Source organism: Puntigrus tetrazona, chromosome 3 (genome assembly GCF_018831695.1).
Source record: "Puntigrus tetrazona isolate hp1 chromosome 3, ASM1883169v1, whole genome shotgun sequence".
In the NCBI taxonomy this organism is placed as follows: domain Eukaryota; kingdom Metazoa; phylum Chordata; class Actinopteri; order Cypriniformes; family Cyprinidae; genus Puntigrus; species Puntigrus tetrazona.
In genome coordinates, this window is record NC_056701.1 from 12,768,836 (window position 1) to 12,780,352 (window position 11,517).

General features: G+C 36.7%; 1 protein-coding gene and 2 pseudogenes across 1 annotated transcript; 1 reads left to right on the forward strand and 2 right to left on the reverse strand.

Moving 5' to 3' along the window:
• The first annotated feature begins 1,736 nt into the window (after positions 1-1,736).
• alkbh7 (alkB homolog 7) lies at positions 1,737-3,347 on the forward strand. The gene is given in 10 exon segments (XM_043235716.1): positions 1,737-1,847; positions 1,849-2,000; positions 2,002-2,032; positions 2,711-2,779; positions 2,781-2,867; positions 2,870-2,887; positions 2,977-3,098; positions 3,226-3,230; positions 3,233-3,303; positions 3,306-3,347. Coding segments are annotated over 10 exon segments (693 nt in total). The 5' UTR covers positions 1,737-1,751.
• Positions 3,348-4,381: 1,034 nt separating this feature from the next.
• LOC122341299 lies at positions 4,382-6,688 on the reverse strand (annotated as a pseudogene).
• A 72-nt stretch (positions 6,689-6,760) lies between these two features.
• Positions 6,761-10,467, reverse strand: LOC122341300 (annotated as a pseudogene).
• Positions 10,468-11,517: the final 1,050 nt, after the last annotated feature.

The following is an 11,517-nucleotide window of genomic DNA, read 5'->3' on the forward strand; positions in this document are numbered from 1 at the left end:
TTCACAATTTCTTTTAAAACAGCTGATGAAACACTTTTCAACTTTTATTTAAGCCAGGTGTAGCAATAATGCCTTTTTGGCTTCACGGGGACATTTTACTGAATATTACGCCGTTTAAAGAATGTCCAGTTCTTTTTTATAGGATGGTTAGGGTTAGCAAGAGCCATGGGAGAGGCCCAGCAAAGGATATTTTCAAAAGTAAAAGTGATTGTAAATGGGTCAAACCTGAAATTGGCTCTAAAAGTGATTTAAACTTCTTAAAGAAATTAAACAGAATTCCCTCTGAAAATGCTGAGCTAATGTGTAATGTAAACCAGAACATATTTGGTATGAGAATAAGAATAAACTATTCAGATGTTGGGTTCTGAGTTATTTCAGGCTATCAATCTTCTAAACTTTGCTGTATTGGCTGCAGGGTGGATATATTGCACATTCCCTGAGCCATGTATCAGCACTCAACGTCTTACTGCCTGTAAATCTCACTTACTTACAGACTGTTTAATGCCCTCTTACTGCCACAAACAGCACCGCCTGACCATTACAATTACAAATAATTACCATCATTACAGTCTTATGGCTAATTGATGAGAGAAACCAGTCAATGCGGTTTGTGTGTGTGTGTGTGTGTGTGTGTGGAGAGAGACAGAGAGAAAGAGAGAGACGTCCAAAAGAACAGTGACATAATAGCCTGAAAAAGCAGAGTCATTGGAGATGGGTTTAGATTGCAGTGTTACAAGTCTGGATTATAATATATAACACAGAAATACTGAATAGCCGGCAGGGGAGGAGAGGAGAGCTATTTCACATTTAACTAACGCATGCCAATAGAAATGGAGGTTGGTTGCATTATGTATTTTAAACGTGAAATGTCCGCCAATGGGCAAAAGAGGAAGAGGCGGGGAAAAATTGAACATTTAGCGTGCTTATTTTAGGAGGAAATCAGAAAAGGATGCGTCTGCCCCAGAAATAAAGTTTTTTTTTTTTTTTGTCTTCATCTAAAGCAAGCAATAGTCGTTTAGTGCTCTCTAGTGTTGAAAAGTAGAATTGCAATTACAATTTAATTTAATCTTTACTTACTAGTAACAACGGAGCGCCAATGAAGCTCGTTTTAGGTGAATGCATCACTGTTTGCCAAATAAATAACAGCGTTCCAAAATGCAACTTTTTCAATTTTTAATTACATTTTATTTGAAATTATTTTATTGTAAACTGCAACTAGATGTGTATTTCATCACTACTCCCCACGACCTGCTTGATCGACCGTAGTTCTGTCGATTTTTGCTTTTCAGATTTTATCCAAAATCCTAAAGCATAATAAAATATACACGTTTATTATGTTTTATTACGAAGTACTAAGTGGTGTCCTACCAACATTATAAAAGAAATAAGTTAAAAATATATATATAACCAAAGTATTTCCACTGAAATAAAAATCATAGACAGTCTACGATTAAATTAAACAAAACTTAAATTACATGTATTGGCTGCAGTTATTTTCCGTTTTTTTATTATAACCAATACTGTTGTGAAAACTAAATAAGGTTGAAACATATTTCTTGGACCATTAATTAGTAAAAATTTTACTATTAATTGTCCGTTGACTGTTACCTTCTCTCCATTTTCCAATTTTGCTCAAATACTTCAAGTCCCAGAAATCTTAGCGAATTCAAAATGGCGCCCTGTCAATGACAGTAATGACACTAGTAAGCTGAATATTGTGGATCTTTATGCCATCGTATGTCCTCGACAAAATGACACTGCTAATTAGAGTATCGAAACAAGGACAGAGGAAAGCTTTCCATAATCCCTTACTGTATAGGTTTTTATCGGAGAGCACGGATTTACGAAAAAGGCCCCGAGAGCAAAGAGGGCTGTAGTTGGTTGTACGGATCGTCGCAGGAAATTTTATCCGTAGTGCGTGGGCATGTTGAAGTTAGACATAATTTCATCAGCGAGGAAGAGGAGAATGCCCTTTTCAAAGAAGTGGAGACAGGACTTAGAAAAACGATACGAGTTTGACCACTGGGACGACGTGGTACCAGGACAAGGTGTAAACACTGCCATCCAGCGACAATTCATAGCAAAACTCATTTGTGACTGTTGTTGGCGATTGCTACCAACGTTTTTATGGTCGCAGCTTATGTGCAAGTTACTAATTTTGTTGAAACAATTCCTACTACTACTATACGTGAATTAGGTTTGCTGTTGCTGATTAATAACAATAAAGCGGCGAATTTGAGCGCGAACTGCGTGTGTTAGCAAATCAGAAATCTTGCGGGTGGCTTTCTTCCAATCCTATGTGTTTTGGGCAGGATTACTTTGTTGGAACAATCAAATAGAGGGAGGTATTTGGGAAACCTGCTTGAAACAGTCGTTCTGTCGATTTTTGCTTTCAGATTTTGTCCAAAAAAAATCCTAAAGCATAATAAAATAGACACGTTTATTATGTATTAAGGGCGTCCCACTAACATATAAAGTAAATAAGTAAAAATAAATAAATAAACACAATTTAAATTAACAATTCATATACAGTGTACAATTAAATTAAACTAAACTTTTGACTGTAGTTATTTTCCACTTTTAAATAAAAACCAACACTGTTGTGAAAACTAAATAAGGTTGGAAACATATTTCTTGGACATTTATTTTATAAAAATGTTACCTTCTCCCCATTTTCCAATTTTTCGGTCCATTCTCTTCAACGCTTCAGGCTATTCATATGGCTACAGGAAACAGAGCGCTGCAGTGGGGACTTAAGTGTGAAAGTATCCTAAAGCGTGGTGAGAGAGGTAGCTTTTCCTGAAGGCAGTCCACTGCTTGGGCCAATTCATGTTCTGGACCTGGACAGAGAGGGCTTGTATCAAACCTCAGCATCGACAGTGTGAAGGTCTGCCTGTCAGTTATTTGCAGCAATATTGATGTTCCTGTTATTAGTAATGCTATTAATGTTCTCTCTGTCGCCTGTTCTCTCATCAGTTCTGTGGAAGCACCATTGCAGGACTGAGCCTTTTGTCCGATAGTGATGCGATTGGTCCCGAAAACAAATCCACAGACTGGGTGGACTTGCTTCTGAGTCATACCACTTTATATATTGTAAAGTATATACCCAGTATATTTCTATTTACTTTAATTTCTCACAAAACTGACTGTAGAATATTTTGGTTTCCACAATGTAACCATATATTTTAGATTCAAAATTTGGTAAATGTGTGTTCATATCAACAGGGATGACGCCGATTTAAATTCACCCATGAAATCCTGGAAAGAAGAAGAATCCTTTTCTCAGGACGGAAGGTACCACGTGGCATCGCCGCATCTCTGTCATCTGCCAAAACCTGCCTGTTTAAAAGAACTGGACTGACCTTAGAACTCGCTCTTCTAAAAGCTGTGACTTTTATGAGAATTGTTTATCTTTCAGTTAATCACACACACCAACACACACAAAGTAGCTAAAAACTTATAAATCACATGCATTTTCTTGAATACCTACAAAGAAACAACTGCTGAAAAACTTGAAATGGTGTGTTGGATTTATGAAAGGCAAAGTTTTGACTGATGCAATGCAATGTAAAATAAGTCAGGGAAAAGAATGTCTTTACAACACGGGTGCCAAACTCAATTCCTGTTTAGGAAGTTTAGATTCAACCCAAGCTAAAAACACATATACTGTGTAAGTCTGAAGTACTTGATTAGCTGGATCAGGTGTGTTTAAATAGGGTTGCATTCAACTTTGCAGAACTCTGCCCTCCAGGAGTTTCTGACACCCTGCTTTACAATGTCTATTAATAAATATTTTTTTTGCTATTCTCTATTGTGGCTTTGTTCTCTAACAATACTGTTTATTACTGCTGTATAAAATATGTAATATAAACAAATACAAACACATTAATTTTGGAACAAATTTAATGGACTACCAAAGGAGAAATTTCCTTCAAAAGTTTTACCTAACCAGTAAAAACAAAGAAAAACAACAAATTCTTTACCAAGAGAATATGATGATTGTATTCTCTGTGTAAAGACTTCTCTCTCAAAATTCAGCAGGTTTTCATGAAAAAATCATTATGTTGATATGTTGAAGTGTATGGAAATGTCAGGCATTAACAGGCATAGATGTGGGATTTACAAACACATCTTTCCTATGCACATTACAAAATACAAAACCTACTCCATCTTGCTTCTCAGTCTTCTATGTGTTTTCACTCTTCGGACCTCCAGCATTCTCATCTGGAACTCAGTTTGCAGCACTTTAATACTACTGTTTATTGTGAAAGGTTGCAAGCAAAACGACAAATATCAGATCAAGCTGGAAGCCTTAACCTAAACGAGCTGTAGGAGGTGCTGCTGGTGACGAGGGTTCGGTTTCACTCTTCTTAAGCTGGGCTCACTCGGTGAGGTAGAAGGCATCTTGTCATTGATGTCTCTTTCCTCTCTGGGTTGAGCTCTCTTCAAGATCTGGGCGAGCACGTTGACCGCTTGCTCGCTGCTAAGGCCTGTGCGCTAGTCTGGAACTTCTTCAGCAGGTCTTTAGTGGTCATGGGCTTCCTGATGAGATACCTCGCGCACGGCATCCTCTGTCAGCTGCACATCACTAAAAGGGAGATGGCAAAATATTATACACCCTGTGAAATAATGCCAATGATGGCATTGTTTTAAAGAGGTAAAATAGGCATCGTGAAAAATTGTGATGTTGAGACATTTGGCATAAAGTTTGCTTTATGGGTGTAATACACACAGTGTTACTGGATACAGCACCGTATGCAAGTTTAACTGAGTCCTTATCTCTGGGGCTAGAGGGAAAAGTCAACCCAGGACCCGAAGATGTGGAGTGCGGAGTTGATGAGCTAATAGTTAAATGATGTTCACTAAAAGTACCTGGAGCTGGGAGTGGATTTTCCTGATGCTGAAAGTTGGGGTGTGCTCTTCCCGAAGAGCTCTGAGGCTGGGCTCCATCTTTAACCTCTTGGCCGCTGGAGTCTCTGAGCTAGGCACAGTTGTCTGACGCTACCTGAGACAGAGGAGAAGATACATGAAATTAAAACTTATCTAACACTAAAGAGAAAGAAAAACAAGAACAACTTTGTAGGTCCCATACACTTGCATGATGACTATATAGTTTATTTTTCTTAAGGACTTTATCTTTTATATTCACCTGAAAGAAAGAGTCACAAACATCTGTGACATCATGAGAGGAGCGAATAAGAGAATTTTTATTTTTTGTTTAAGTATCACTTTACTTGACAAAAGTGTGTTAAATATAAAAATAATAATAATCTATTTCATGATATTTTCTTGCCACATTAACATCAAGCAGTAGAATATTTAATGGATAATAAGGGATACATAAGGAGTGTACCTTGCTCCAGTTTGTTGGCAGCGTACTGAGAGTGTTGAAGTGGCAGCATTGTCATTAGAAATGGTGGTGCCAGGCCGACTTCCCTGTTCTTGAACTACCTGCTGAGCCATGATCACCCTCGTGCTTAGAGGAGGAGTGCTTCTGTGAGAGAGGAGACAACAAGAGAGTACTGTACCATACACACATGAAACAACATCAGAATTTTCTTCTCATCATTCACTCCCACACACACACACACACACACACACACACACAAATATAAAGCATTACCACCATGAACAGTGCTGAAGCTGCCTCTCCCTTCACAATATCGCTGTCCTCAGAGCTGAATGGATTCTGCCACTGCTGTCTGCAACAACATACACAATAATATTTACAAAATGAAAAAATTAATAAATGTACAAATATAGAGACTGCCAGCAGTGTATAGGACTATGAAGAATAGCCTTGGGAAATGAAACCATTATCAATAATAATAATAATAATAATAATAATACACTAAGTATACTTAGAAGTTACTTTTAAAATAATTCCAGTGCATTATTTTACAGTATGTTTTAACTAAATTAACAATGTCTATTTTTTAAGCATAATTGATTTTTTTAAAGGTTTCATATTACAAAAAGTGTAAAGTTATAATTAATCCCATAATCAAAAAATTTTCTAGTGGCATACTAACGTCCAATAAACATCCGTCATAACTCTTTCAAATACAAAGAAAAATGCAAAAAGAGACATTTGCCTTTATCTCTTTTCTTCTTTCCCCTGCACAGTGTCTTCTTTCCATCCTCTTCCTCTTCTTCCTCCTTGCCTTCTTCTTCATTCTTGTTTTCTTCCTCACTCTCTTCTCGCTGTCAGACATTTCATCAATCCTGTAAAAAATAAAAATAAAAAAATAGAGGCTTCATGGAGTTTAACCAAACATTAAAAAACAAAGTGCATTCTTTCAAAACAAAACACTTTCAGAGTCACTAACCTTTGGGACATCCTCTCCCTTGTTGGGTTTGGTCTTCTCCGGCTCTTCTTCCTCAGAACTAAGAGCAAAGAAAGAATGATGATGATTAGACATGATAACCGTGAAGAGAGACTTTTGGATAAGGCAAGATAGCAGTCCATAAAGTTTGCAGGCACCTGCTCTCACATCAGACATGTAGTCCACCTCCAGCCCCTCAAGGTCACCATCATCCACTATCACTCAGTCCCTTCAGGTCTGCCCTTTTTCTTCTTCTTTCCCTTGCCTTTGGGGCCTTTGTCCTTTTGGCTTTTGACTTGGCCATGTCTGCATTGAAAGATGGCATTGGTAAGAAAAAGCCCACCATTTGACCTCCTCCTCATTCTCCACAGCCTTAAACTCCACCGTCTCCATTGCTGCCCATCCATCTTCGCTGCTCATTTCCCAAATCATCCTCAAAGGTCATGTGTCATAAGTCTCCTCCTACCTCCTTCTTCTTTTTCCCCCTTCTCTCCTTCCTCTCCATCGTCCTCTCCTGCGCTCCTGTTCTGGGAGGCGTCGTTGAGCGCAAATGCTGAAGTGATTCACCACTTTGTTCTCCCTATATGGAACAATAAGAGCGATGTGGCGTCTGCGATTTAGGCAGCGATGGTAGCGGCCACTCATCCTGCCCTCCCACCTTCCCCATTCCTCTTCTGCCTCTCTGCTGTGAGCGTGCGGTGTTTGGCCTGCGGTGTGGGTTGTACCAAAGCGTGCGCAGGAAACGCCTCGAGAGCCCCATCGGAACACTGTGTGAAGATGTAGTGGAAGCATTCTGTGACTTTCCACCTTTTTCCAGACCCTTGAATCTGAGTCATAAGAGGAACAATAGAGGCAGTGATTTAATGAGATGTTGTCTCATAAAAAACAACGTAATTAGAGCGTAGTATAACAATATAAATATAGCATACATATCTTAAATCACCCGTATGAAAAGTTTAATTTAAAATCTAATGCTGTGATATAACTGGTATCTGTTATCATATTAATTGAATTTATAATCACAATCATAAACACACTGGTTTATGTTAAAATAATTGTTCTATAATTGCATTTTTAATATGCAATAATTATTTTTAGTAGAAAAATCTGAATGAAATCATTTGAACAACAATTGTTAACTATTAAGCTTACTGTATGCATGGGCAGCTAATTTAGCTAAAGCAGAAACTTGCAGCTCTTGCTTCCTGCCTTGCCATTAACTGGGGATCCAGGGCTGGTCCTCCACATGAACTCCTTTGTAGCGATGCCATACTTCTTCCTCGTGCTTCCTCTCTCTGTTTCTTTCCAAATTCACTGCCTACTTCCCTCCTGGGTCTCCTCCCTCACCATATATACGCCTGTTGCTCTGTCACTCCATACGAGCCTGAAAATTGCATTCACACACACACACACACACACACACACACACACACACACACACACAGGCGATCAAGAAATTAAAGAGGCAAATTTTAAAAGTAATAGGAAAAGAGTAAGCAGTGGCCATATAATGACTGTTACCTGAGTCCATGTGGAACAACTGGCTATCACCAGCATTGAAAGCCATTATGTTGTACTTCTTACTGGTGTTTCTGTTGGGCAAATACAAAAAATCTGATGTCAACACTTTTTAGAGCCCGTAGAAACTGTAATTAAATTTCAAATTAAAGTACAATTGTAAAATAAATAAAACACCAAACACTTGGAACTCGTACAACATGCTCTGTTGTGGAGAGACTGCTGCTACCTACCAAACAAAAGTAATCTCTTGGAGGCCTAAGAGAGATAACACTCACACAAGGTGCAGTAGAATGATTTTAATAGATACAAATTTGAAATAATTTCTAAAAGGACACACAATCTGCATTCTGCCCAATGCGCCCTTAACTTTACCAGCGGCGTCATCACTGCAGAGCAAGAGGCTAAGATTAATAATAACCTGTGAGAACATACAAGGTATGAATACATGTACAACAGGGCAATTTCACGTCTCTTGTTGTGCTGGTTGCCAACAGAACCTAAAACAAAATAATGAAAATATCACATATCATATGTAGTTTATTCTGTCAGCCGAAGTGTTGGAGAGCAAAGAGTTACCTAAATGTAGTGAGCCGGTCATGTTATTAATATTGACTTCCTCTGGGCAATTAGGCTATAGGCCTAAAGCTTTTTGCCGCTGACATTTTGAGTTTTTCCTCAACAATGTTTTTATAACACATTTTAAGAGTTGAATGTGTTACATTATTCTTACAGAAAAAATGAATTCATTTCAGATTAAAAATTATTTAGAAATGATATACAAACTGTTAGTAATTCTGAACGTTCGTCCATTAGCATTTGTAATTTTTCCCGTCTTCTAAACAATATAATAGCCCCCTTTATTATATCATATTCATATATTTCAGAACCTGGCTATCTAAATGATTTAAACTTTACATAGCCTTTATTAAAGACAAGGTCCTTAATATTCTTGTTGTGCTGTATTAATTCACCAACAAGGATATTCCTCTTTGAACATAGCAAAAACGCGTGCGCTCGCCGCAATCAACTACTTGTAAAGATGTTGATGAACGTGTGAAAAGAATTAGACGTACCTTCAACCGGCTAACAGATAACATCCGATGCTTTACGTAGCTTCACTTTATAACATATCCTCGTCCGGCTGCTGATATTGTTCCCCTTTGCGGTATTTGATAAATAGGTAAATTCGCCTTTAAAATAGATAAATAAATGAAAATAAACAAATTTAAGGATATAATACGTACAGCCGCACCGTCCACAACTAGGTCTTCTTCTCTGTAGCGTAAATGGCTCCTTGGAGACTTGCCACCTGCTGCACAAATGAGCATTTGCAGAATCTATCTATCTATCTATCTATCTATCTATCTATCTATCTATCCCATCTATCTATCTATCTATCTATCTATCTATCTATCTATCTATCTATCTATCTATTCAATAAGGTTAGAAAAAATGGCATTACAAAGGAAAAAGTACTTATTAGACAAATATTGCGTTATAATGACAAGTTTAATTTCTGTCATTTATCATGGTATTTCTTGATTATTTACCTTTTAAAAACAAGTTGTCGATGAATGTTAATAATTAACAGACATACATGCAGTGTAAATATAATCTAGAAGTAATGCAATACTTTACCACTAAATAAGACGTTTTTGAAGGCTAGGTAAACAGGCTTTAGGCTAGTGAGACAATAAACACATTTTTTGTTATTAAATCATTTATTTCATTTAAATTTTTTGTTAAGCACACAGGGTCGTTTATGATGCTTAAATTATAAATCATACTGAAACACAGAGTGTTTTATTTGTATGGAGCAGATGTTCTATATTAATATTCAAGAAGAACTAGAAAATGTAAATAGGTTTAATGTTATTATAATTATAATCAAATTACCATTAGAACTCAATCCCTTGCCATCTTCAGAAAAAGCCTAAAATATATTTCTTTCTAACTAACTCTTTATTCTACATTTTATTAAGCCCTCTATAATAGCGTGCCTATTCTTTCTTAAGCTAATCCTAAACTGCAAAAATCATCCTTATGAACTTATGAACAGACATTTTAGACAATAATCCATCCAAACAATGCGTGAAATTTTAAAAAACCCAGCAATGTTTTAAGCATTTCCAATGTTTTATTAGCAAAAATAATATTTAAGCTGTAATTTTGTGGATTAAAATAGTTAAAACTGTCAAAAAATATATTAATTTCAACAGTAAGGCCTAACTAAAGTATGAGATAACAATAAGACTAATAGATTTGGATCTTTTTATTCAAAAACAATACATAATTTGAGATAGCATTCTTGATAATCTGAAAAAGGACAAATCTAGTGATGTACTGCTAATATATAATTAAAAGTGTGTGTATTAAAACCACTTATTTATTCATATTCATAGGCCCAAGCGCTGAATTTACCACTTAATTTTGCAAAGCTAAGTCAGTTATAAGACAACATATAAGATAAACAAAATAATAACAACAAAAAAACATAGCAATCTAGTAGGCACCAACACACACACACACACATTGTTCATGTAGGCTTGATTTTAACCAAAGTCACTGTGCACCTGGCAAAAAGAGAGGAGGAGAAGAGGATGAGGAAAACACAGGCCATATTCCAAGTCTCTTTGCACTGTATCCCCTGTTTAAAAGGTTTCAGGGCTTGTTCTCATTCATAAATATAGCCTCTTCAAACAATGCTGTAAAAAAAAAAGCAGAAGAATAGGTTAACAACATACAACAATATTTCATACGATAAAAAAAAAAAAAAAAGTTTTAATAATTTAAATCTAGTGTGCTTGTTCTCAAAATTTGAGACGTTCTCGTTGAAGATACCAGTAACGTGAGAGACCTTTGCAAGTCTTACACCCACCCGGAGTGTCAAGTCTGAAGGTTGGAGATCCAGGCGACTTTGGATACTAAATTTTCCATTAGGGCCTTTTGCAGGGAGTTGTGATGCTGTCGGCAGACATCTTAGTTCACCTAGCCACCAGGTGATGTTGATGTCAGGTGGGCTGAAACAAATACCAAGCACACTAGCTCCAGGCACACTAGTACCCTGCAGCAGCTTTTACAGACCCAGGGAGGAGAGTGGAGTCAACGAGGCTAAAAAAAAAATTATAATAAATGTTAAGAGTTTTATAGTTATATTCGTATACATGTACAGTATTACTTTGTAGCCATACATACACAAAATCATTTAAATTGGGCTATATAACTTGGGCTTGACATTTAGAAATTAAGTATAAGTGCATAAGGCCTAAGTCTGTTTCCGTACTAAGTCTAAGACAGTAGAGATAGCAATGCTAGATTTCACCAAATATGAATGTTTCCAATCAATCTGATTTCTGATTTCATTTTCAGGAAATATCTGTTTTAGGCTCATGATCAGAAATTATGGAAAGGAATAAGCTACCATTTCCCACTGATTATATTAGGTAGGTTAGGTTTAAGGAGTAGAGATTGGGATAAGTCTATATTTTGGACAGCAGTGTTGATCCAGACACATGTCTGACTCGCTGTGTGTGCAGATATAAATACCTCCTTCTAATCTAATAAAACATAACGATTCCTATGAAAACATAGCTACATATTTGTTTTGCATATATTACACTATATATATTATATTAATAGATTTTCCTAAATACCTGCATTTGGGATGGAC